The sequence below is a fragment of the Aplidium turbinatum genome, chromosome 17, assembly GCF_918807975.1.
Source record: "Aplidium turbinatum chromosome 17, kaAplTurb1.1, whole genome shotgun sequence".
Lineage (NCBI taxonomy): Eukaryota > Metazoa > Chordata > Ascidiacea > Aplousobranchia > Polyclinidae > Aplidium > Aplidium turbinatum.
Window position 1 is genome coordinate 12,736,523 of NC_137488.1, and position 27,739 is coordinate 12,764,261.

Below are 27,739 nucleotides of genomic sequence, written 5' to 3' on the forward strand. Positions count from 1 at the left end.
ATGGCTTCAATAGCTTTGATTAGTGTTTTTTGGTTCAGCATTTAGAAAAAAATATAAGTCTTGTAAATTCATGTCACTTCCTTAGTTAGGTCAATCAGCCAAGGTTCTGTTTTTGCCGATTCCATCATAATGTGAAATGCACTTGCAAAAGCAGAACTCAAAAAGATTTGAGACGATGAACAACTTTCAATCAAATAAAGTTGATAAAAGACCCGTCGGGACATTTGTAATTCCCCTGCGGTTGTTTACAGTGGAACGTTTTATGTTTCACAGCCTTTTTTATTTACTTATGGTGAAAACGATCTTTAACGACTTTGCAGCACTACTTTTTGTCTTTTATAGATTTTTCATGCGTCAATAGAATGTAAGGTTGCGACAGCACACCATTTTTTGTTTTTTTTGTTTTTTTTACTTCGCTGACAAGTCTGAAACTCTAAACAACGTGTTGAAAGAGGTGGGCGGCTGCTATAAATAATAAAAAAAAAGTTATCAGCGTCTTTCTTCGTTCTCTATGGAAACATCACTCAAATTGTTCTTTTTTCATTGACTCAACGTTTGCATAGTTAAAAGGATTGTTTTTGAAGCTGGAATTCGGCCAGAAATCCAGTGATAAAAAATAAGACCCTGGCAGTTTGGCAACGCCTTTGCGGCGTTTTACCCAGCTAGCACATTAGCTCTTTTTTGCATTACTCCAATGTCTGCAGACGTTGAATCAATGTTGAATAGCTCTGATTTCCTCTCTGATTTTTAGTTTGTATCAAAGCAGGAGTTTTCTTGTAAGCTTTCCATGCAGAAAAAGTTGTTATTTTTCCATCCTTTCAACTTACCGATGCAAACAATTTCAACTGGCTTCGTTGTTGTGTTGGAACAGAGAAAAGACTCTATTTTTACATCGTCTCAACACCCAATTGCAACTAGTTATCTTGCAACTAGAATCTTAATGCAGCCAACAAATCAGTCCCTTTTCTATTGAGTCATCTGCAGACGTTGAATCAATGTAAAAATGACGGATTTTGTGTCTGTTTTAGGACTCTTGAAATATCATACGATGTAATTTTATTGCTTTAGCTATAAAAGACACCCCAAGGGTGTCATATGATATTTTAAGCGTCCCCAATTGTATTTGTAACGTGTAAAAAACCTTCGTTGGGATATGGCAAAGGTTCTCATCATATGAAAAACAATGTTAAAGCTTGTCTAGTTCTCCACGCAAAAAATTAAAAAACCTCGTTGACGTTTGTGGCAATCTGAACTAAAAAAAAACAAACGGAGCGTTTATTTTGCCGGTGAATCAACTGAAAAGCTGACATGTAGGCTATTCAATTATGTGAAATAAACTCCCGAAATGTTTGTTTTACAAACTACAGACGCTAAGGCTCTCTCAAATGAGGAAGTTATTTTAGCCATTAAGAAAATTCAAAGTTTGAATTTTATGGCCAAAAAAATTGTGTGGGAAACACACGATCAATAAAAAAGTAATCTTCAGGAAAATTTCTCAGTTGGCGAGACGAATTTTTATGATACAAAACCGCAGCAATAAAAAAATCAGTTTGAATAAAAATAGCATAAACATACACGTAATGCGTTTTCATTTTTTAATAATCCTTTGAAAAAAACGCCTGGCTGTTACTTACAAGTTAGTGCTTATTGGCACCAGCCACAGTTTAGGGATTTTTTTAGTTTTGTTTTGAAATTCGTTGACTTAATGTTAGATGATGATAAAGTATGATCATTTGGATGTTTCAGATAACAAATCAGTTGTTTTTTTACTTGAATCAATGAAAAATACAACTGGTTTGCTGTCTGGGTGGTTTGTATTGAATGACTGAAAAGGAAATCTATTTGCTTTCGTTTTGACAGCGATAAACTTTTAACAGTTTCTTTTTATGAAAAGGCTCAGATTAAAACCAAGAATGAAGACAAATTAGGTTTCTTTGAACAAAAACGCCAAAAATTATGTTTGTTTTTAAGTACTGTACCATGAACCAGAAAGCCTGTTCGACTTCGAGTTTCAACAGTGATTTATTGCCAACTACTGCTTGCAGCTTGTGAACCTATTTCGAGTTGTGACTATGTTTGGTACAATCCGGAAGGCACGAACAACTGTTTTAAAACGGGAGCGATTAAAACAAGAACTACTTTCGCTGAAAAAGTTTGGTTTCCTGGAAAAGAGGAGGTAGTCTGGAATCGAGTACTGCTTTTTACTTGTTAAAATATCTAAAAATAGCAAGCGATACTTTATTGTTATGAGCGATTGTTTCGTTTGTTTCCTACTCGAGCGTTTTAACTGCTTTTGACATCAATTGGAGACTCTGTGGAGGTTTTTATCGCTTTTTCATCGCCTGTGGGTGTTTTCTTTTTTCAAGTCATTATTTTTACTACGGCAAAAATGTTTTTTTTGGCGAAAAATTCTTCACCAGTTTGAATAGAATTGATAATTTCTAAACAAGAACATATGATTCAAGGACACCCAGTTTAAATTGTGGCCTACTTTTCAACGTCCGAAATTTTTCCTCTTTTTTTCGAATGGTCGAAACTGTTCCGTCGAAATTGTTTGGAAATCAAACGAAACGGATTTTTTCACAAACCTTTTCATTTCAAAATAAACGAAAGCAAAACAAGATATTTAGCGTCGAAACAAAAACCTCCTGTTTCAAGCAGCCCTAGAAGCTATGTTGTATTTTTCATACTCGATTAATTAACTTCAAGTGTTAAAAATTGATGGTTTGTTTACACTGAAAGTTTCAGTTCGGTTTTCAATATCTTTTATTATATGCAAATTTTTCCGTTTTGTTTTATCTATTATGTTATGTGATCTGTTTTATAAGTTTGCAATTTAACTGGCAGACAATCTTTTAAGTGGTCCACACTTTTATATTCCTCAAAGTTTTGAACACTTAAAAATAGCTGATTGCGTGAGGAAAGAAATGAAAGATCAAGTAGACGACACAACAAGGCATGAAAATTATTGTTGCTTGATTTTTTTTATTCCACCATTCACACTAAATAGCAGGTAATTCTTGTCACCAACATATATGGTAACCCAGCATGACAATTCTAACTCTCATTCTTGATCGCGTCACATGATACATAAACATCATCAGTACCACTGAGAGTATTATCTGCATAATCTTTTGCAAAGTTGTTAGCATCTGATGAAGCTATGGTTTCTACAATGGTAGAAGGGGCGTACTCAGGGGGTTAAATGCCCTCCGAAATATTTTAAATAAAAATTTCACACTCTGTTACAGCATCATTTGACAAAATTTTACTATTGATTTAGGCAGAAAGTACACCCAGAATGCGCAATTTCAAGGTATTTCTGTCAAAATCGTGTGAGGAGGCCCCCTACATCCTCCTGTGGTGCTTCGCCTTGTTGCCGGGATTACTCACATTGGCAGAAATACTTATTTGCCCCCCCTCTCAAAATTTTGTGCTGGCTACGTTCCTAAATGGTAGCTAGGCCTACTAGTTGCACCATTATGTAAACATTCATGCAATGGTCTACCAATGTGTCACGATCATTGATTGCGCCATCATTACATCATAGTTTTTAGATTCAAAATAGGAAGACGATGTCTAAGTAAATTCGAGTCATATCAAAAACAGTTATTTTTTTGTTCCATACATTCATAAAGAAGTGAGAACCTCCCCACGGATTGATTACATTTAATTTGTTTCATGAATAAAGATTTAGGCGATCGACATCAACTGATTGATTTTTTATGCTAAAAAATTGATATATTTTACTTTTATATTTTTCATATCCTGCAGATGTAGCCTACAGAAAAACTAACATGGGTAAGCAGGGCCGGATTTAGCTGATGGGGGGCCCGGGGCACTTTTAGATCGGGGGGCCCCCGTGCAAAAAAAATTTTCAAGCCTACGGCGCGAAAAACCATCTCTACGTCTACAGTAGCATCAGTCCAGTACTGCACAGCATTTTGCAGAAACTTTAAAGGCCAAAAGGGAAAAAATAACACAAAATCACATTTTTTTTCACATAGGGGGGCCCTTCAAAAGTCGGGGGGCCCGGGGCAACTGCCCCCTCTACCCCCCCCTAAATCCGGGCCTGTGGGTAAGTCATGCGTTACCTCAGGTTTCATGTTAGATTAACAATCATCAGGTGCAACACTTAGTCAAATAGAATGAAACACTTATTCAAATACAGATGTAGCCAAAATATTAAGTGATTCCAAGTAAGAATACAATAAAGTGCTGAAAACTTTTGAAAGGACTTTTTCTTGTTTATTTTTGTTATGTACCTTAGCCTACCTACATTATAGATTAACTGAATGGAAAGAAAATCAAATGACTATACGATAACATCGAATGGGTGACGATGATAAGACAACTAAAGTGTAATTAACATCATTAAGATACGACGTTATTTCGGACAAGTAGCAGCTCATTGAAAAGTGTGTTGATAACTGGGATGGTGCAAGGCGAACGAGCAAAAGGACGACATAAACTAAATATTTTGACAATATCAAGAAAATTACGAGACTGCAAAGCACCCCGGAGTTACTCATAACAAAAGACGGATCTAAATGCAAGGAATTTAAGATGGAGGTCAAAGCTGATCAATGAATTGAAGAAGAGGAAAGTCTACCTCTATTTTTTTCGCGTGGCAAAAACAGGTTAAAATCATTGACGTCACAAAGATTTATATGTCTGTGGCAGTAGCGCACCCAGAAAAAAAGTTTGGGGGGGGCTAATTCAGAAATGTCGGCCGAGTGATTTGAGACAATAGTGACAGTGACAATAGGCCAATGCCCATCTCTTTTTGATTAATATTTAAAGGCACTCACAGCCAGTGGCGTAGCCAGGAATTTTGAAAGAAAGGGGGCCCGACGGCGTGTTCGCCTAAGACGACACAAAGCGGCGGTGGGTCTGGGGGGGCCTCCCCCAGAAAATTTTGAAAAATTACTTCGAATTGGTGCATTCTGAGAGCATTTTCAACAAAAAATGTGAGTATGAATATTCCTGTAAAATGGTGCTGTCTGGTGGCATAGCAAAAGGATATGATCATGTTTTCTTCGGCATTTTTCCGAAATAAAGTTAAAGTCTCTATGTTTTCTTTTTAAGAAAGTGAAAGCATCATTCTCAATATCGTGACGTAACACGCGTGTCAAGGCGGGGGGGGGGGGGGGGGGGTGTTGAAACCCTCAACCCCCCCCCTCGCTACGCCACTGCTCACAGCCCACAACCCACCGGTTGCCGATACATCAGGATTCGTTCTTTCAATCAGACTAGAAGTTGGCCTAGTGAACCCAATGCTACTATATAGCATCACCAGCTTCGATCCTCATCCCTACGTCCACTCTTGCAATCTTCTATAGATCTCGACGTATTCGTCATGTAGGCCTATGACTAGATAGAATTAGCTTTCCGTTTGCCAACACAAATAAGTGCGAAAACAAGAACTAGAACGAAACCAGTTTGAAACAAAACACTAATTTTGTAAACAATAAATTTGATGTGGACGTTTTTTCTACTTACAAAACATTCAAATTTAGTTTGTATTTTCAACTAAAGTCCCAGACGCCTTTGTCTCTCTGCTCAAACGTCGTAGGCTATACAGTTTTACATGTCCGTGTGATGCGGCATTGACGTACGGTACATCGGTATGTCCAACAGACATTTGACCACGAGTGTACAGGAGCATCTGAACTTTATTGAGTTAAAGAAAAGTGCCATTAATGACCATATCATGGAGTGTTCTTTTTGCTGTGATCGAAAATTCTCTGCTGACTCATTTAAAATTTTACGCAAAAGCAAATCCCAATTTGACACCAAAATTCATTGTTATGATAGGAGGCACTGTTAATCAAACGCTACAACCCAAATTTAAACAAACAATTATTTGCTGGAGGCAAGTCCATTCTCTTCAACATTTACTTGATGTATCACCTTCCCTGTTCGTAGTTATTTATGTAGTTGCCTTTTCCTAATGTAATTTTACCTTCAAGAAGTTAAAATTTATTGCATTTCTATAAATATTTTCAGATTCTTGATGATTGCTTAAGTTAAACTGAAAACATTCAACTGTTAAAACTATTTGTTAGTTAAATATGTAAAATATATTGTTATAATGCTTAGCCCTGTTGTATTGTTGTGTCTTATTCATGTCTAACCTGTAAGCAAAATGTATAAATGAGGAGCATACAAAAACTTCATTTTTAGTCGCGGGTTTGGGGGGGGCTTGAGCCCCCTTAGCCCCATGCTGGGTGCGCTACAGGTCTGTGGTACAACAAAATGAACTCTTTACCAAAGCTTTATTATTTTATTGTTATTGAATAAGTGATAAGCCGAGTTAGCAACATTTTACAAACGGTTTAATTATTCATTAACTTAATGCTTCAGTTCTTCTGGTGTTAAATTAAATCGTTTTCCGGCTTTATAGATTTTTTGGTTTAGACGCAATTAAAACGTCATGAAAAACGCAATTATTTTCTTGTGAGTAGCCACGTGATCAATGATTGAAGATCGAAGTCTACGATATAGGCTACTGCTACTGGGTGAGTGGGTGGTATGGTTTGCAGGCGCGGATCCAGCAAGTAACCGGAGGTGGGCGATTTCAACAAAACGATGCGTAAGCCCATATTAATCCGACATTGAAAATACACCGTGACTAAAGTTACTTTTTTGTGTTTTAGAGGGGCGATCGCTCCAATCGCCCCTCTTGGATTAGCCGCTGGTTGTTTTTACTGACCGTCGGTTACATTAAGGCAGTGGATAGCGGTTTCCAACCACTGTAGACTTGCGGCACCCTATAGAAGAGAAGCTATTTTGTGGCACCCTGTGGCTAACCAGCGATCTTTCACTTTGAACGTGGCAGTTTGGTGGAACAAACAGAGACGTAGCAAGCGCCCTCCGTAGCCTCCGACCGGAGGGGGCCCCGCAAGGAATGAGGGCCCCTAAAATTTTTGGGCGGCGCCGAATGATCCTAACCGCTGTGCGAAACGGTTTGCTGAACCGTGCCCTCTCCTGTGTAGGCCTATACATAATATGAACCCTGCATGTTGTGTAAAATAAATACCGCCTTCTAGTTTCTGCGTTGTGAGGGGCTCCGGATTTATTTTCGGAGGGGGCCACGTTCTTTGTTGCTGTGGCCCTGGGAACAAACCTTAACAGTTTCACACCCACCAAACATTTTAAAAATGCTATTTATTCACAGTGGCGCCGGCAGGGGGGGGCAGGCGGGGCAGCTGCCCCCCCCAATGTTTTGGGCATCATCTTTTTAATTTTTTTTTTTTATTAATACTTATTAATATTATTTTTTTAATATTTGGATCCCAACCTCAAGTAAGTCAACTCAAGTTGCAAAAGGGGGAGGGGGGGGGGGGTAAAAGCTCTTTCTTTAAAAAAAGTATGGAAAACCTTGATGACTAAATTGTACAGTAGATAAAAAGATTTTCTACAGAAGCAAAGATATATAGACTTTTTAAAGTTTTAACTAACGTCACATTGATGTAGAAAAATAACAACCTGTTAAATTTTTGATACCTCACACTCCCATGACTTCTTCCGCCCGCATTTTGGCATTGGTTGCTTGCAGTGATTATTTCACTTAAACAAAACGTTTTGTTTCAGCAGTTTTGAGTTGTTCAATTCTTAAGTTGTAAAGGAGACTCAATTTCTCTAATATTTATCATTTATGTTTCTTCTTTAATCTCAGCAGAGTATAAAACTTGTAAAAGTTTTTCATCCATACGACGTCATGAATGCAATTATATCTCAAATCAGCGTAATGACGTGACATCATCTAAACATTTTACCGAATAATAAATTAACAAATTCGGTCGTCAAAAGTGGTTTGGTGGTGGTAAATATTACGTAATGAAAAAAATGTGATAAGGTTGGAAGACATTACGTCATGTATTTTCAATACAAATTGAAGTTTAAAATTTATTCTTTTGTTCATAGTCGTAACTCGTAATCCACCTTCAAAGCGGTATTACAAAGAACAATTTTCGATAAGGGGGGCATCAAGAATAAGTCGACATGACTTTTAACCCTTAGAAGGTTGGGCTCCTGGACTCTTGCTCAGTTTGGGGGGGGCTGTCGATTCTTCTTATGCTTTAGGAGTGATATCTCTGTTATTTTGGCACGGTTTCAAAATTTGGGATTCACTTTGTAAAATTATTCACTCTGAGCATATCCGAAAATTAAAACTATATGAATTTTAGCACTGCTCATATACGTTGTAATGTTGAGGTCACTTATGAGTGTAATTTGTAGCCTGAGTTTACACATTATTTTTTGGTAGAGTAATGAAGAACGTGCATTGTAATGTTGTGATTAATTTTTTTTTACATTATTTTACATACAGCCAATGCCCTTCACGCTGTGAAACAGTTAGGATTAACGAGACATGGGCCAAATTAATTACTTTCATCCAGCTGATGGGAAAATGTTTCACAATTAGAATATGAAATATTTCAGAGGATGTGCTGAGAAATACCTTATATCTTTCAATATATAACCTTTATTCGCTCAAAATTTCAGCTCAATAGAGGTGAATAAAAGTTAGGAAAAATCAAGAAATCTCGTAGTCGCAGCCTCAGTGGTTTTAGAGATACAACTGTTGATACAAAAAAGTTGAATTGACAACCCCCCAACCTTCAAAGGGTTTGCATTGAGTCAACAGATCTATGCCTTAAGGTTTACGTCAGCTCCGGAGATCGGTAAAATGTAAGGTTGTCATCTTCGGTGCACCAAGACCATTGATTGATTGGTTTAGTGAGGATTCGTAGTCCCATTGCTTTCATTTTGAGTGATCATACTGATTTTCAATTTATTCCTACAAGACGTTACGTAATGAAAAAATACATAACTAAGGTTGGAAGACATTACGTCATGTCTTTTTAATTCAAAATGAAGTTTTAAATTTATTCTTTTGTTCATAGTCGTAACTCGTAATCCTCCTTCAAAGCGGTATTACAAAGAACAATTTTCGATAAGGGGGGGCATCAAGAATATGTCGACATGACTTTTAAGGTTTACGTCAGCCCCCGAGATCAGTAAAATATAAGATTCTCATTATCGTGACTGTAAGCCGCGGAAACTTTTTTCTCTAAAAAACATATTCCCGGGAAGCTAAACATTTTTTCCAGCCGTGGTAGAAAACAAGAGAAATTAAATAATATACCACTGTCTAACTGTCTTGCACCAGTGGCGTAGCCAAGGGAGGGGGGTTCGGGGGTTTCAACCTTTTAAATTGAATTTACGGATGTTAATACATTGTTTACAAGAAAAGCTTTAGCCTATGATGTAATTTCTCGTCAAACTGTGCAAGGATGCAAGCCATCTGAAACTGCTGAGATCGCATGTTCGATCTAGATTAACATCTAAACAGCTATTCGTTATACAAAACTTGAATATATCAGAAATAGCCTAAAGTAACTTCATTGTCTCAAAGCTTTTTGTTTGACACTCATCAAGATGTATGACCTCTATGACGTTACATTTTCTAAACTTTGGGTTGACTTCAGAGCATAAAAGTTAGTGACTTACCGGAATAAGATCGCTTTTTGAATCAACCAAGGAGAAAATTGATAAATAATAAAACTGTAATAATCTCGCAAAAAAAGCAATCAACCTATGTCTCTAAAACAAAGTTTGCCTAATTTTAAACGAAACTGCATTAAAAGAGCGAGTTTTGCCAATACCAAACATTCAAATATCTCAGTCTGGAATTAGCAACAAGAAAACACAGAGACTTAGCTTTATTTCCGAAAAATGCCGAAGAAAACATGATCTTATTCTTTTGCTATGCCACCGGACAGCACCATTTTACAGAAATATTCATACCCACAATTTTGTTGAAAATGCTCTCAGAATGCACCAAACTGAAAGTAATTTTTCAAAATTTTCTGGGGGAGGCCCCCCAGACCCCCCGCCGCTAAGTGTCGCCTTCGGCAAACACGCCATCGGGCTGCGCCCGCCGGTTGTCAACACCCCCCTTTCAAATTTTTTGACTACGCTACTGTCTTGCACTGTCAATATTTTGCCCCCCCATTGTTGAAGGTCTGGCGGCGCCACTGTTTATTCATTCTTTGCATGACTTTCAGTTCAGCTCTGATGCAGTATGGAGGAAAGTAGACAAGCTCGCTTGTTGTGCATACCATTGGGAATGGCAGTTATAATAATAACACTTTTCGAAATCAATATAATAACAGTAACACTTCAATTTGCTGGGAAACTGAATGTCATTTTAAAACAGCAATTTGAAAAAAAATTAAAGATAAAAATCAGAAGACAAAATGGGCGGCAGCCTTCCCATGTAGGCTACAACATTCACCTACAAAACTACAATCGACAATCAGCTCAAGTTGCACCGGTATTGAATGTGACATCACAAAGCCACAACAAATGCAAGAGTGTCACATTAAAAGTTGTGATCACGAAACATCACAAACGAAATCACAAGAAATTACCTCTCATTGATGTAACAAAAACGATTATGCATGAAAATTTTATTATCAACAATGATTCTAATAGCAAATCATTAGAAGACAGATAAAAAGCGAATATGTGAAACAGCTCATGACACCCTGGTTGCGAACCACTGCAGTAAAGTTTTCGTTTATTTTGTTCTTCTTCTCCATGATTGTAAGTTTACGGGTGGAACCAGGGTTTAATCTTCAACGCAACACTAATGTTCTTTGTATATGACATACAGTAGATGCAGTGGTCAGACAATGATAATAACTGTTTTCACATTGCAAGCCTAGTGTAGGCTTACGACAAGATTAATTATCAACTCTCGCGTTAAGTCATGACGTAGGTTTTTAAGTTTTTTCCATCATCAGTCTTCAAAGCAACCTTCATTATACCGAAAAGATTAAAAACGTTACTAACATACGTTTACGTCACTTTTTTAACCGACACTTTGTTTAAAACATGGGTTAACTTATAAACAAGTTGACAGAAATTACAGTGTATGTACTAACTATAAATAACAGTGCAGTATAACACGATTAACGGACAATTTGCAACAAAATTAAACACTTGAAGTGAGTAAACTGCACTATTGTTTGCTATAAACGAGTCATGGATGATTTTGAAATGTTATTGTTCACGCTTGAGTGTAAAAGGGTATCTATTACTTCGAGAGGATGTCGTATGCCTCCACCTGCCGACAAGACGTAGCCATTTTCATAACCGCTAGCGCTCAAGTCATCAAGAATGACCTTGTATCGTTTCGACAGGTGATGACGCAGAAAGCAGCGACAGAATCGACGGAGTTTCGTCCAAAACTTTGGCTGTTCGATAATTGCCATTTCAAAGACAACAGCAACAAAGCAATGGGCTGCAGCTACGCCTACAAGGATTACAAGGAAGATTGTGTCTGGAATCTGTCTGAGTTGTAGCGCATCGTCAACCTCGATGGGAGAGAGGAAGATGAGGAAGAAAGTGAAGAGAACAAGAAGAAGAGTAAAGAAGATGTACCAACGGTTTTTGTAGATGGGAGTGCGGAACGGACGACCACGAGAGAATGCAAAGGAGACAGAAATGTAAAGAAAACAAGAGAGAAAAAACAACGTGGTAGTTTCGTAGGTTAGTATGTTGTCTTCGTTGTCTACCTGTAGATACATACAAAGTACACTTGAAAAAAAGAAAAAAGTCTGTTGAATCGTCTGATGTTACGTTTATTAATCATGGTGCGACGTTGTTTCGACATCTACTTGGAGACATTAGTTAAATTACTTACACATGATGTCAAATCGCGCAAACAACCACCACGTGACCAAATGGATCAACTTTAGACTTTCTGATGATACTTTGTTGTCAGTTAAACTGCTTTGCCAACCAAACTCTGCTCTGCTTCAGGGTGTGTTGAATCAAATAAAACTATAGTTTGAGTTGTTTACAATAATTGTAAAGACATATTTTTTTCACAGGAGTGGCTGCGTGGGTTAAAAACTGCAAGCCTTATTTCTCGAATCCTAAACAACTATTACCTACACATAAAAACATACGCAGTGTGGGTTCCGTTTATTACTAAAGTGTATTTTAATTTTTAACTTGTATCGAAAACCTGACAAGTAAGCAATATACTTACTTGGGACTGGTCGGGCACGTGATTAAGTTGTGGACAAGTTAGATTACCTCCTATTGTGCTGTTTATAACTGCAAAACAAAACATCAAAAAAAGGAAACTTAATCGTGTTTAATGACTGCTAAAAAAGTTTCATGGAAATATTGCTTTATATTATCAACAAATTTACGTAATCTAATGGTACAATGCTCGGCTAGTCGCCAAACTTAACACACAGTTCATCATCTTTTGTCTAAAGCCCGCCATAAGCGGGTGATACATAAAAAGAAAATGTAATTAACCATGCTTTGACAGAATGTACAAAAATAATGTACAAACTTAATGTACAAAAAGAAAATTATTGACTCATATTAAACAAATGCTAAATTAACCTACTAATCAGTTTTTTGATTTCTTATCATCTTGGACAGCTTCATCGTTATTTATGTACTATTATCTCTTTGTCTCAATTATTCAATTATAATTATCATTGATGAGTTAAGGGTGGCTGCTTGACTTGAAGACCTTGAACGGTCACTTCGCAGCCTCCCGCTGCTGTGATGCTACCATCATTTTTTACTCGTTTTTTTTTTATTGTAAACTTTTCAACAGTTTTACTGTACATTGTGTTTTGATTTATTGTACATATTTTTTCGCAGCGGCCAATAAACAAACAAACAAACAAATAAACAAACAAACAAAGAATGTGTAGTGTAATAAAATTAAAAAATTAGTCTTATGGTGAATACGAATTTAAACTTGCTTTGCACGGGAGACAATCCGGTGTACCAACACTGAGACTGCACAAAAAAGAACATCACCAATTGCGTGATAAGCTGCAGTATTATCTGCACTATCAATGACGTAAGAATCTCCGTCGATACAAGACTAGAAGGCGGTCGACTTTTGTCCAAATATCTAAAAAAAAAAAATTAACAGACATGTCCTAAAAAATACAGAAGTACTTGTGAGATAATTCAATCTATTTTCAGCTTCAATTGCATGCAAAAAGAGTTTTCAACAAAATATTTTGAAGAAAAAACAGCAATTAGCACCCAATGCCATTCGTAACTTTGCAGTATTTTCTGAAATGCAGGTTATATCAAACTGGTTTGGGTGCAACAGAACTTAGCAACTCAACTTAAATGGCTCCTTAGTCCTACGTTAGCAGCACTCTCATCCATGGGTTATGGGTCTCACTACTAACTGAACACTTAAATAAAATTGTTATGTGTGAACTATATCTGGTTTGCTGTCAGTTATGAGGCGAAGAGAAGGTTTTTCATAGCTCAACGCTGCAGATCTTTTCACCTGACTCTCTTCAGAAGCCTGTCGTCGGAATAAAGTAAACCTAAATTAAGTGAGGTATTTATAACTTTATTCTAATGCCCAGCTCCTGAACAGAGTCGGACAAAAAGTACTGTAGCTATGAGCTATGAAAAACGTCCTCGCCATATTTAAATTCTGTATTACAAATCTTCAAGTCAGCTGCGAGAAAAACATTTTCCAATAATAGCAATACAAATATCTTTAAGTTGGTAGAATACAGTATTTCAGATGAGGTCCAATGACCAACTGTGGCTGACGCCAGGAAGATCGCTCCTTTTCAACAGGCCCTATAAAGGTAAAAAAGATAAGACCCACACTTGATCCAAGCATCGGGGGATGAGAACGTTCCCATTATACTACTGTAAGCCTTCGGCACAAACGAGAGTAGAGTGGAGAGTTCCTTTCTCTCGGCCGCTTTTCTTTCAGCAACTACGCCCACCCAATTTATTACACCCTAGGTAGAGGTGAGCGGTGTCTTTCAACAACCAGATTAAGCCGGGAGTCGACCCAGGATTGCATGATTGGAAAGCGAGCGCCTTCTCCGCTGCGCCATCCCATCTACAGACCCTATAGAATGTCATAAAAAATTCTTAGCATATGACTATTGATAACTTCCACGTGTAAGCTTCTTCTTCGAGTTCGTACTTTATTTCCATTCCAAGTGCAGTCCCAGCATTACTCTCTCACCAGTGTTCGTCACGGCTATTGTATCCATCCAATACAACATGGCTGGTCTTTCCATCGTTTTATGAACTTTTTCCTTCACTTTTTCTGGCACGTTTCTGTCACAAAGTACTCTTGGCATTTTCTTCGATGCTCTCCATTCAATCTGGCATCTCCTTGTCCTTTTTTTTCTACTTGTTTTTTTCTCATGAACTGCCAAACTTAGGTTAGGTTAACAAATTAAACTTTTTACATAGCATAGTCTTACTTGTGAGCGTGGTTTTTCGACATGGTAAAAGCGGCAACATCGATTATAATGAGATCGATGTAGAGGTATTGCCAATCACCCAAGTTAGAAAACTTGCTGTATAAGATAGTGATGGAACAAAACTGAATGATGGAATACAGGGCCATGAACTTAAACATTCCATACGAAGTGATCAAAGCAGCCCTGCCTTCTCTAATCAAGGTGGGAACGCACTCGATGCCCAAGTCAGTGTGAGATGTGAAAGGAGCAGCTACGGACGCCTGGAAAGTATCCAAGTCGTGAAATAATTCATTGTATTGTCATATACATTTTTAAGCCACACCATCCAAGGTTGTGTGTGGTGTTGATTTAAAACAACGACATTTTTTTCTCGAAATTTAACTCTAAACCGTCCAAATGTCAGCATCAAATTATTGAATACTTAAGCTAGCATAAACAGATTTCTTACAATAATTTTAATTACACAATAAGAAAAAGGCAGAAATTCGCTCACCTCGTATTCTGACAACGAGAGCCCAGTATGAGCCCGCTTCAATGCTCCGCAGTCATTCGCCCCATCCCCACACATACACACGTGGTAGTCTGCCTCTTCCAGCTCTTCCATCAAGCTGGTTTTTTGAGAGGGAGACATACGAGCAAAAACAGCACCTGTACGCGTATGTTGCTGTTATAGGCTACTGTTACAACATGTGAAGATGAAATGGATGCTTTACTTCTTGTAGAGTAACACTTTTTAAACCCAACGTGCTCGAGAAAATATGGCTCCCGCGGCGAATACAACACAAATTGTGTCATTCCTTGTGAAATGTGAAGTTGTTTTGCATTATATAATCAAATACAATTTTCAGCTTTGTAAACTTACCCGGTCATAAATTATTTAGGATTCAATTTTGCGTAATAAACTCAATTGCTATACGAAACTAAGAAGTAAATTCTCTTCTAAGGAAAGTTTTGCAACATTACATCATGTCATAAGTCGAATAAATCACTATTTTATCAGTGAATATCAATAAAAAATGATTGTGCAATAATTTAAAAACAAAAGTTCCGAGAAAGGCTTAATTAGTTATGTTAATCAGCAACTAATTCTCTGGTAGTTCTCAGCTGCCGTGGCAAATTTTTATTACAGACGATTGAAGCATCCTACACCACCAGGTGCCCATACTGCTCCCGCGAAGGTGGACGCTTGGCTTTGCACAAGAGGAAAAAGTAAGAGAACACACAATAGTTTTTTTTTTAAACCTTGTTGTGTAAATTTACGCAAACCATTTTTAGGTAAGAATTTTTTCTTTATGAGCAACAACTCCATGAGCTGTAACTAACACAAGTCGACGCAACTGTAGAATTAAATTTTAAACGATGAGTCCTTGGTCTGAAAATGAATATTTCCTACAAAATCAAACAAATGAAAGATAATAGACCTATTACCTTTTACAGCAAGCATTTCCATCCACTCCGGAAAATGATCTTTGATGACGTTATAACTTGGTCCAGACACAGCTAGATGCCAGGGTTGCAATTCCTAAAAAGTTAATTTATCCAGAATGCAACACATTTGGTAGAAAGATAGCATAGTCACACACAGCCAGTCGAAAACAAATCAATCACCGTTCTTGAGACTTAAAAACGAGTGGTGATGAATAAATAAGGGGTTAGATTGTTTATCCAGCATCAATAGGCTATTTAGCCTTTTTTTGGCGACAGTGGATCTTGCCATTATCGTCCCATTTGAGATGAAGCGGCGTGAACCAAATATACGACCAGATGAGGCGCTGATATGCAGGGCTATATAGAATCAGTATAAGAACTTTCAATTCCTAAAAAGGCCAAGCATTTATAAAGTTGGCCCTGCGCTCTTGATTCAAATTCTTATCAAGGGAGCACATTACTAACCTGCTTTGCAGTAAAAATCTGTGCATTGTCGTATCCGCTCAGTGTCTCTTGTTTTTTTGATGACATTGTATTCCTAAACACACATCAAAATATCTATACCAATGATGTTAGCCTGCTGATTTTCTGACAGAATGTCAAAGTAGTAAAAAGTCAAAACACAAGGGGTTAAAAAAATTGTTAACAGGAATTTTTTTCTCAAAGCAAAGACAGGTATGACCAATTGCGCAATACGTCACATACAAGAAGACACGTTACGCACAATACAACGTGCATGTACGATGTGACACGTTACTTATAACACAACTTGTGTCGTGCCTTACGATGTGACATGCACTGCACAAAACTGCTAAAGTTAACTTGCACTACATACATTGGGATAGCTGGACCGTTTGGTGATTTTTCCACGACTGACCACATTAACGATGCAGGTTTAGATGGGGTCGATGAGGTCGTAGAAGCGAATAGCACTGTGTCGTGGGGCCCAATGAGGCGAGCTTCTCGAGCAACACTGAGGGCCGTAAGGAAGTTGTCCCCCGTTACCATTAAAGTTCGGATGTTGGCTTCTCTCAATGTCTTCAGCGCGCCTATACATTGAACTCAAATCTCTAAAGTGCATCTTAAAGTAAAATTTGCTTAGCCTGATGTTAAGGGACAAAAGATACAAAGAGTTGCAGGTCAGATATATTTTCAAATAAAAGACAATTGGATGGTTTTTGCAACTTCGCCCAATATAATTGCTTTCAAACAAGGAGCCACAGGTCTATGTGGTGTCGTAGCAAGAGTTTTTAAATAATAAAAATTATCGAATTTATGAGACGAAAATATTTAGCAACAGTGTAAATATTCCAATTGCCTTTCATGTATTTTTCGCTACAGCTAATTAACTCATTGACACCACGTGACGCAATAAGTTCAAGACTACTGTTCTATTGAGGCACATCTCTTCTGACCTGTGGACTGTGGTTTCAGTTTGTTCTCCAAAGCTATCAGGCCGAGAAATATCAAATCGGACTCTACCGATTGTCGCTCGGATTTTTGAGCTTTGTGCCAGTTTGAAGAGAACGATTTGAAAGCGGCACCAATCATCCGCAAGCCTTGCTGGGAGTAATTCTGCAAAGGGTGAGACACACAAACTAAAGTCATTTTGTATCAATCAAACATAGATAAATGTAAACACAAGTTTGTGACCTTAAGAAATAAAAAGGTGCAGCCATTATTTTCAAAAAAACGACACAAGAATACACAATTTCACTGAAACGCAAGTAAGTAGTTTAAGTATGGATCATAAAATATAGTGATACCTTCAAGACTTCATGAAAATCCGTTGGAACAGACTCAGGCCGACACAGCTTCACTACAGTCTCAGGGGCACCTTTCATGTATACCATCATTTCGTTTGGTTTCGACTGGTGAGGCTTTACAATGACACTGGCTCGTTGCAGGGAAGAAGAAAACGCAAACTGTCTCACGATCCCAAGATCGAAAGACGAAGATGCGCCGGAGGAATAGCTTGGAGCCTAAAATAAAAAATATACTTTCGACATCTTTAAAAACAAGGCATACTCTTGACACTGTAGAATTTTCAGGAAATAAAAACGAAGGCAAGGTTAGAAACCAGCAACATGATCAGTTGATCACCATTACGAGATCACTGGAATACTGAAAAAAAGTGTGATTTCAAGAAGCAATAGTAGATAATGTCATAACTGACACATATGATGCTTACAAGAAAATGCATTGAACAAAAGTGAGCTTGTATTGCAATACTAAACACAAACAAGGACCGAGCCGCATTGTTGTCTGCTTAACTTACTTCTGCCGCTGCCGAATCAGCCGGTTCTCTTTCTTCTTGATTCTTTGAGTCACCTAAAAACTGCTCTGAAGGGGAAACATACGTCATGGCAATGTTCTCGAACTTGCTGCTGTCATCCACCTAAGAAAAGTTAATGATACATGAAAAACCGCGTTAAAAACGGTTGTAATGCAGCAGTCTGATACCGCAGTGCTCACTGATGACAAATAAAAATGATAAGTTGCAATAGCACAACCGTAAAAGTCAAGGATGGATTCAGCGAGTAGGAAGTAGCCTTAACTGGTGAGATATCAACCAAACACAATGATGGGTAAGGTCTACATTAATCCGACCTTGCAAATGCACAGTGATAAAGTTACTTTTCTATGCTTTAGGTGGGCAATCATCCCAATTGCCCCTTCTGGATCCTCCACTGGTAAAAGTTACGAAATGTCTAGATCTTGACAAACTGCGAAAGCATTGCAAATAAGCCTACTTAAAGCAAACAAAGCGTTACCGATGGTTCTTGAAGTCTCCAGCCAGTAGCTTCAAACATTTTCATGTCCAAGGGGTCACCAGTGAGTTGACCATTAATGATTGTCAGCGTATGACAAGACACAATGCAATGAAGCAATTCACTACCGATGCCGAGTTTTTCCACGATTTGATCAGGCTGAACCACATTTCGAAATTTCGGGTCTTGTGATGTCGTGGAATGCAACTTGTGGTTCACCGGAATTACCAAATGTAGATCAAGACCTTCTTCTGTTAAAGTTCCTGTTTTATCAAAAGCAACCACATCCACCTGTATGTAAAACAGTCTCTACGTCTATAGCATATTTCTATTTTAAGATTATATAGTAGCTGCACAGCTCCAGCACAGTCGATAATTGTTGTAAAAAGAAACATTTCCAAAATTCCGATGCTCCGTTTGCAATGCCATTAATTGTCATGTTGGTATGAGGATCGTAAAAACCTACATTCCTCTACCTACTGGCGAGCGCGTTAACCTCCAGATCACTAAAGCCCCATAACAATAATTTTTATATGCAACCAGTTTTTATATTCAATTCTATTTTTATCAACAATTTTATTTGTTAGTACAAAAAACACGATTTCTTTAGCTGTTGTTGTTGTTTCTTATCCAGGCTGACGTCAGGTAGTTAAAGATTTAGATTAAGTGAACATGAAGGCAATTTTCGTGTCCACCATCAGGCATTAATTGTTCTGCCAAAAACAGAGCACTTACCACTCGGCTGTGCATCTGACCATTTCTTTACCTAAAGTGGGTCTTACACTGAGAGCAACTCAAATTAAGTTACCTGACCACTGATGTTGATGCGTTGAGGACTGATACAGTGAATCTTCTGTCCTGTCAAGCGATGTTGAGCATACACGATTCCTATGCTCATTGCGAGAGGAAGAGCCGGAGGAACTGATATTGTGATGAGATCAATGGCATTAAAGGCGATGTCCTCTGCGGAGACACCGGCTATACTCTGTAAAAACATGAACAAGAAAAATGCAATATGAATTTGAAATTTTGCAGTAACTAAGTGTGAAAAGGAGCTTTGGACTTGTGGAAAGTTCCCATCATGGAAATGTTTACCTTCTGTCACCGCGGTTCTAATGTATACGACAACGAGGACAGCCACCAATCATCTCACAAATATGTTGTATTGCAGAAAGAGGTTTTGTCACATCGCAGATAGCCTAAGTGAGCACTAAATTATTTTATAGCAAAACACGTGTTATCGTGGCCACAGAAGTAAGAAGCTATCAAAGGGTGTATGTTTGTTTGTTTGTTTGTTTTATTATCTTTATCCTGCATTGCGGGAAAGCGGACTTGAGCGCTGCATCGGTGTACGGTGTATCGGTGCATCGGTGTATGCATCGGTGTACGCCTTTCGACGTACACCTGACCCACGCTGCAGCCGACTGCAATGTCTGTTTCCGGTTGTCTACTCTACTTATGACTGAAATTTGGTACTACCCATTACTCGAAATCGATCACTGGGGCAATTATCGTGGGGTAACTATCGTACCAATTATCGTATCTAGAGGCAATTATCGTAAAGTTTCTTGCCCAGAGAAACAACAGCAAGTGCGGGTGGCTGGAGTCGAACATGCAGGCTCTCGACTGCGAGCCCAACGCGCTAACCACTCGGCCACTGCTGCCGATAATGTATCTATGTAGCCTATGTAGCCTACTAATGGCAAGATGACAGAAGTAATTCTTCTACTCAAACGTTTTTAAATTTATTTAAAGAGACACTAAAAGGAGGTGGTTTGGCAGCCAAGCTGAATTTTTTTTTAACTAGCCACAGCTACTCAAGAAGCATGTAAACATTTCTGTCATAAACCATTTTAAATTATTTACACTCTGTCCCTTTTTTAAACAAATAACTTCGCAAATCAACAGCAGGACATAGTTGTAAATTTCCAGTCCGGGCATGCATAGCAAACGTCAGGTGCTAGCTATGTTAACAATATCTACCATTTACAAACCGATGTAATCAATCGAAAAACACTCAAAAGATTAATTTTTGTAAAACTGCAACTATAAAGTCTGAAAACGATACAAAACATTGTAGGACTAGAAAACTTGGCTGCCTAATTTTTGTAGAAAATTAACAACAAAAGCACGGTTTTGAATAAAAATCTGGGATTAGTGGATGACAAAAAATAGTGACAATTTTGAACAACAACACAACATGTTAAGAAAACCTTAAAATCCAAAGTACAGCAAACAACCTTTTGTCCATCATAAAATTTGATGCAAAGTAAGACTTAAAGTAAATCACGGCTTCAATGCAGATCAGACACTGACCAAACTTCGGCATAGAATTTGGGAAAACAGTTGTCCGTTTGACAAGCTTTGCCGTCGTCTGAGTGTCGGGTTTTTTAGTTGTTACAATCTAAGACGATTTGCATTACTTCTACTTCCTAAAATCTGAAGAAATTTTGAACGTTTCGAAAATATAACGAAACAGAATAACTTAACATTGGAAACAAAGCTAAGTTTTTTTGTTTTTTTAAATGAAGACAAAGGAATTTTACGTCGAAACAAATATTTGGAACTTCACAGTGTAGATTCTAAATATTTGGAAATTTTGTAGCATTGAGGTTGTGAACAGCCTAAAAAGAGTTCAACTTTGATGGAAGATTGAGACTGATGTGTGGTGGTCAGTAACGTAGTAGATGCATCTTATCATGAAAACGTTTTTAAAATACGAACAAACTAACTTGAACGACAACCGTGTATATGAAACCACAAAGGGCGAGCAGGAATAATACACCAACGAATTTGTAAGCGTCTCGCAGCAGCTTCATGTCGACTGGTTTCGGAAACAGTATGCTGTGAACAAGTTGTCCTTTGGCGGTGTGGTAGCCAGTTCTGACGACAACAGCTTTCACTTGCTCGCCTCCGTAGTTGCTGAGAAATTAAAGTAAAACAGATTAAAGTTATTTAAAATTTTGTTTTCACAATAAAATTGAAAATGTAGAATCGGTACATGATCATTTTCGTGATAGGTTTCACTTCATTCGCAAAAGTAAACAGCTTCTGGAGACGATAAGAGAATAATGAAGCTTTGAAGTCAAGTGGCTCGATGTGAAATTGAACCGAATTTCCAAGCAGCAAGTCAGTCTTTTTCACCTTGATTCAATGTATTCAGACTTTAAATTAATATAAAAAGAGCAGATATTTAGGCTGGGATCTACGAAGAGGTCTTCAACAAAAGTACAGCTGCATCATTTATGCTGTTCACCGTTACTATAAGATCATAAACTTACAAAATACAACAGCAGTTCAAAAATGAAATTTTGTTATTAAAAACTATGCAAAAGTACTACGCAAATTTTACGGTCATACCGGGTCTGAAGAACCTGAGTTCCACTGAAAAGTGTGTGACGTTTGTGGAACTCTACGTCATACATCTGTTGGATTTCGCGGTCGCCAATAGGCAATCGAGATTTGGTGACTGGTATGCTCTCTCCAGTAAGCATGCTCTCATTTACAATACAAGTCCCTGAATAAACAACAAAACACGGAAAAAAAACTTCGCTTAATAAAGTATGCACTTTAATGTCATGCGATTATGCTGACAAGAAGGAGAGTTTTGAATCATGTAACGATCCGCGTTAAAAATTTACAGCTAAACAGTATTCAGAAACGTAGTTTGTAAAGAGAATAGAAAAACTGCACCCACTGATAAGCAAGATGTAAAATATGGAGCTTCGCTAATAAGACATTTAAACAAACAATGTGGTATTTCACCTATGCCTAACCCACCAGTCACAAGCCTCTAGTTACCTCACTGACAATAGTCTTGAGACTAATCATATCCAATAACTATTTTTATGTGACGAAACAGTGTAACAATGAAGTCACCAACCCACTGACCTGAAACAAGCACAGCGTCACAAGCTAGCTGGATGCCTATTGGTGGTATGACAATGACGTCACCAGGCACCAACTCTTTTGACCATACCTCGATCGGATCAGAAGTTTTTTTAAGTATTTCAGTCTTGGTTTCGTTATGGTACTCTACCATGTTGTGCAGCCGAATACGTTGCTTTCGAATCTGTGAAGAAAAACGACAAAAATTTGTACAAAAGAAGTAACTAGTGCTTTTAGTCCGCTTCGTTAGCTTAGTGGTTACGAGCCCGGCTCAAGATCACGCGGCAAAAGTTCGACTCTCGAGGTGTGCGCTTGAGTAACGCACGGACTGCTCTCCATTCAGCGGCACCTAGTGAATGGAATAATTCCCCGGCAACAAGACTTCAGCAATCGGAAAACTTCGCTCTGCTAATCTCGGTAACCGGCCTTGCGTCAAGAGCCTCTACAAGTATGCGGAACTACCAGGAATAACCTTTCAAGGCTTTGTCAGTCCGAGGATAAAGACTCAAAACCAATCAACCTTATCAGATGAACTTTGCAACCAGTGCTAAAACGATAATTATCCAAATGAACACACAAACTTTTCAGTATTCACAAGCAAAACAGCTATGTACAACGTGCTCTGATAAGCAAACGGCCAGTATTTTTACACAACATTCAGAAAAAAATTTTAAACGACGTAATGAACAAACGAATGTATTACCTCAATTAGAGATGCTATGGCAGATATAGTTGACATGATCAGAATGGCAGTGGCGTATGCGTAATACTCATCTACCATCCAAAACGTCACGGCGAAAAGTTGAAACACGTAGAACGGGTTGAGGATCTCATAGACAAGAAGTTGAATATGGGATGGAATCTGAGCCATTAGTTTTAGATGAGTTTTCAAGCTCACATATAAAATTAATTAATATCAACTAGCCATGATATCATAACAGTACTTGAATTTTCTTTAGTGTAGCCTACGTAAGTGACTAATTGTATCAGTTTAATGTAATGTTTCCTAGTGCATTAGCGTACTAATTAAGGTTCTGTTGAATACTAATTGATACACTGTACACTACTTAAACAAGATATTGAATTAAGTCATACTCATGGTTGACTATATTTAATTAAAATGCATATATAGTTAAAATACGTTGTTGAACAAATACAGAAAACCACTGTACACCTACTTTAACAGTGATGAGGTTCAATCCAAACAACTTCCTTCGCTTTTCGGATTCATTCTCACTTAGACCACTTTGAGAGTCCTGGTGTATTTGTCCAATTTTGACTTGGCCATCCAAACCACCAAGTTCCACAAACGTCTGAACAGTAGCTACAGTAAGTGCGCTATACTGTGCAGTAGAGTAGCATATATACCGTGTCGCTCAGAATACATTCTTTAAGAGATTTAGTAATTACAAAAAACAGGGTTAACCCATTAGGCAAAACATTAGAATAATTACAATAAATACTAAGAGCTTTCTGCATTTGATCTTGAATACCTGCTGTTCGAAATTCCAAACATACTTATTCAATTGATGGACAAAGTAGCAAACAAGTACATCAGAATTGTAGTCGTGATTTTTTAATGGCCTGCAAACCAACAGAAACAGTTTCAAAAAACATGGCAAACATCATCAACGTAAGAGGTTACATAACCATGTTAAACCAACGTTACAAAACTGAGCCTCAATGCAACATTTTACATTCGAAGCAACCGACTTCTGTTTTTTAACTGAGCGTTTTAGAGAGATCATGTCCTACAGTATTTCATTATCAGCTGGAGATTCAATCGCTTGAAGTCGTGACGATGCGGTTTCTGACGATAATTTACAGTTCAACAAATAATTCTATGGACAATTTGGCGCATGATAGATGGCCCAGCTGCTGGTGTGGTCTGTCATATCTTCCTCCTTGGCGCACTCAAAGATTACGGATGGTGCCATCTTCTACTTGTGCATGTCAGAGCAGAATAATCGGTCGCTAGTGCCCAGGCGGTTAAATCGAACCCTAGCCTTTCTTAACAAAAACATTTCGATTTGGAAAAAGTTAGATGAAACTTTGAAATCTCGTGAAGTTCTTTTTCCACTCCAAGCTCCATTAGCGGCTCTGCCAGTTAGCCGAACTGATGGATCGGTTCAGCAGTTTACATCAGGAATTGTGCGCCCAGTACAAATAGGTGTCTAGAGTTCAATAGCCTGGTTGCTTGCTTGAAGACTTATAAAGCCTGAAGTGGAGCAAGTAATCAGGATTCAAGAAGGGACAATAAAGGAACAAAATGACTTCTTTGCGACAAAGCTCAGCTTGTTGGATGCCTGCAAGGACATAGAGGTTGTCCTATAGAACGACTCTGGGTCACAGATATCCAGTCACAATATGCAAGACATCCTTTATAGCAGTTTGATGGTAGTGGGCACTGCGACTCCAGATAAGTGCACAGTCACTGCACAGCAGTATTCTTCTGATTTGTAGACCACCGCAATAGCAGCAGTGTGCAAAGCGTCAACTTCCACAATTTATATTTATGCCATTTATGCATGATAGACGAAGAGTGAATAAATTTCTCATGATTATCTCTATCAGACACTTTCACGTAATCAATGAAGCATGCATATTCATCTTTTTACGGCGTTATAACTTTTCACAAACTATTCTTTTACCCTGTATAGCCATGCTAATTTAACTCTCAATAATTTTATTTACAAGAACAAGCAACTCATACTTATTTTCGGTCAGAAGGTTGGCCAACTCCAATGGCATTTGCTGGATCTTACTCACAAAAACCTGTAATTTCAATGTAACGTAAAAACGATACAGTATCAGTCTCACAGAATGTGGAAAAGTCATTCATCATCATAAAGTCATCAAAATTTTCGAAGCCTACGGTCACACTTTTTATATATTTAAATGTGTTTGTATACTACAAAGCATGTAACCGAGTCGTTCATATGAAGCATCTCGGCGATTTCTTTGTTCATTTCCAAGGAAACTCATTTGGTCGTCGTAAGGACATTCGTTTTTAAAAGGCGCTATATCGGTGGTTTGAATTGTCAGTGTATTTGTGTGTGGTCAAATAAACAACAAGATCGTAGACAAGCATCAAGCTAGACATAACCTGGCTCGCAAGACTAGAACATAACAAAGTTAGCTTTCAACAGCACAGATGCTTCTTTGTCAACTTGTTTTGCCTAATTCTGAAAAAGCATTTGACCGTAAGATTTAATAAACATTTCAACGTACTCCAAATTATTCGGAAGGTTGGAATGTAGAGGAAAAACATACTGAACAACTGTGGTGGTAAACGCATGATTTTAGTAGCAAGAACTTTCCACCATCAGTGTTTGTCCATGAATAAAGGCAGTGTGCGATGGGGCACACGTTACAAAACAAACCAATGCCAATGGCAGTTGCCAAGGCCAAACATTGCCACAAAGTTTTGCAATTTACACTAACCTGTTTGGTTTCATCAGTGGCTTTGAGATACACTGAAGTTGCTTCTTTCAGTGTTGTCCTGGAAGAAGTACATTTCAGTTTCCAGTCGGGTCTCCAGTAAAATATCAAAAGCAAAAATCCACAAGAAAATATCTGACAAAAATTGGATTTTGTAAATATAGCCTACAGGGTATAGGCTATGTAGGTTTTAATTAAAAGTGAAATGTTTCAACACGGTCGAAAGATCAAGCAGCGCTCGTTCGACTCTCAGGATGTGCGCTTGAGGAATGCAAGTCTAGGAAAATTGATCTTCATTCAGGGGCACCTAGTGGATAGCGTAATTTGCAGACAACGACACTTCAACAAGAGAAAGCTTTCCTCTGTCAATCTCGGTGACCAGGCTTGCGTAGGTGGTATAAAGCCTCTAGAGACTACAAGTAGGCGAAACTACCAGGATTAGCTATCAAAGACTCATCCGAAAATAAAGATTTCTACAATCAATCAATATCTTTCATCCACCTTTAGGTTTACACAATATAGCCTATTGTAGACTGCTACAAGCACAATGTTTATCAGCATAAAGCTGGAGTTTAATGAAAAATCACAAGATTTTTTGTAACTTGCAAAGTAAGCCAAACTACTTTGCATAAAAGATAAATATGAAATATAATCATGTGATTCACTGACCACACCGAATGCAGATAAAGTAAACTTCCACCAAGTCCGTTTATAGCCTTGACAAATCAATTCATTGTCTGAGTCTGAGTTAATAATACATTCCATTTCTTGAAGTCTTCCACTGTAAAATATAGCAACTGCATTTTATTAAGTCTGCAAACGTCGACATGTTTGAAACAAATGGTTGTTTATACTTTATAGCACTATAACCTACCTTCAAACGTTAATTAAAAAATTCAAAACACAAAAATGCCTTCAGATCTAACCTCAACAGTGATTAAAAAAGTTTGTTCAACAGAATAGCCTACTAAAAATAACAAGCTTCCCCTATCGGTATGTACAAATAAATAAAGCAGTTAGATGCTGAGCCAATTGTTTGTTCAATGCAACTCTGTCAAGTATGCTTAGGCTAGTGATTGAAATTTTCATTCTCTGTGTGTATTTACTTATTGGGTTTGCCAACTGTCACACATTTGTGTAGAACAACAGCCACCAGGGGCATGTCATGGTTTATCACGATTTACAGATTTTGCCAACAGTTTGAACATTTGCTTCCTCCACTGAATTATAGCACCAGCAGGCAAAGAAAAGGAATATTAAGTTTTACGACAATTTCTGTCAGATTTTTATTCTCTTTCTAACAGTCTTGTTGCATTGTTTCCTCTTTTGCTGTATTTTCCACTTGACTTTGCTGTTACAACATTTTCAGGGCATATTGCAAATACCAGGTAGTTTTTCAAAATTTGAAGAAGTCTGCCAAACGTGTCAGATCAGGTCGCATCTATACGTATTGTTATCAAGGAACAAATACAATAAATTCAAACACTTATCTAATTTGAAGCTCTCAATTCAAAATGCTTTTTAAATTTGTCAGGTCTCATTCAATGTCAAGCTATCTAAACACAACATTGATCAATTGTTGCAATATTTGACACAAGCAATACTGATGGTGAGAAGTAAATATTGATTGAGCTACACTAAGGACATCACAATAAACTTGAGATACCTTTACTTTAACATTCTGAAATAAATTAAATTCTCAAATCGCTTGTTGGCTTCTTTCATTCGTCCTTGACAAACCTAACAAATCAGATTGTGAACATTTTTTCCCGAAAAATTAAGAGTCCAATACAATGGAACTTGTCAATCATGGCTTTTATATGGAAAATTGCAAAGTATGAAGGTTACAATAAATGGTGATGCAAATAATCTACATACAATAAAAGTAGGCTATAGCCTACATTA

At 37.8% G+C, this 27,739-nt stretch overlaps 1 protein-coding gene across 1 annotated transcript; it reads right to left on the minus strand.

The window, feature by feature from the left end:
- Window positions 1-10,052: 10,052 nt before the first annotated feature.
- LOC145786346 (polyamine-transporting ATPase 13A3-like) lies at window positions 10,053-26,723 on the minus strand. Its single transcript, XM_082597989.1, has 22 exons — window positions 26,504-26,723; window positions 25,838-25,969; window positions 25,107-25,168; window positions 23,887-23,977; window positions 23,572-23,706; window positions 23,097-23,255; window positions 22,397-22,577; window positions 21,866-22,022; window positions 21,238-21,427; window positions 19,314-19,490; window positions 18,509-18,796; window positions 18,013-18,132; window positions 17,501-17,716; window positions 17,150-17,309; window positions 16,570-16,783; window positions 16,200-16,272; window positions 15,735-15,828; window positions 14,800-14,954; window positions 14,307-14,566; window positions 12,810-12,964; window positions 12,071-12,138; window positions 10,053-11,591 (listed from the first exon to the last, which is right to left on the minus strand). Exons 1-22 carry the CDS (start codon window positions 26,597-26,599, stop codon window positions 11,046-11,048), a joined length of 3,729 nt encoding a protein of 1,242 aa, XP_082454115.1. The 5' UTR covers window positions 26,600-26,723; the 3' UTR covers window positions 10,053-11,045.
- Window positions 26,724-27,739: the final 1,016 nt, after the last annotated feature.

Excerpts from the sequence above, each read along its gene's own strand:
- LOC145786346 (XM_082597989.1), bottom strand. The coding sequence starts at position 26,599 with ATGGAATGTATTATTAACTCAGACTCAGACAATGAATTGATTTGTCAA. Across the intron at positions 19,491-21,237 it reads TATACACGGTTGTCGTTCAA|AGTATAGCCGGTGTCTCCGC; the intron begins GTTAGTTTGTTC and ends ATGTTTTTACAG. Across the intron at positions 12,965-14,306 it reads TCGAAAAACCACGCTCACAA|ATATTTGGACAAAAGTCGAC; the intron begins GTAAGACTATGC and ends TTTTTTTTTTAG.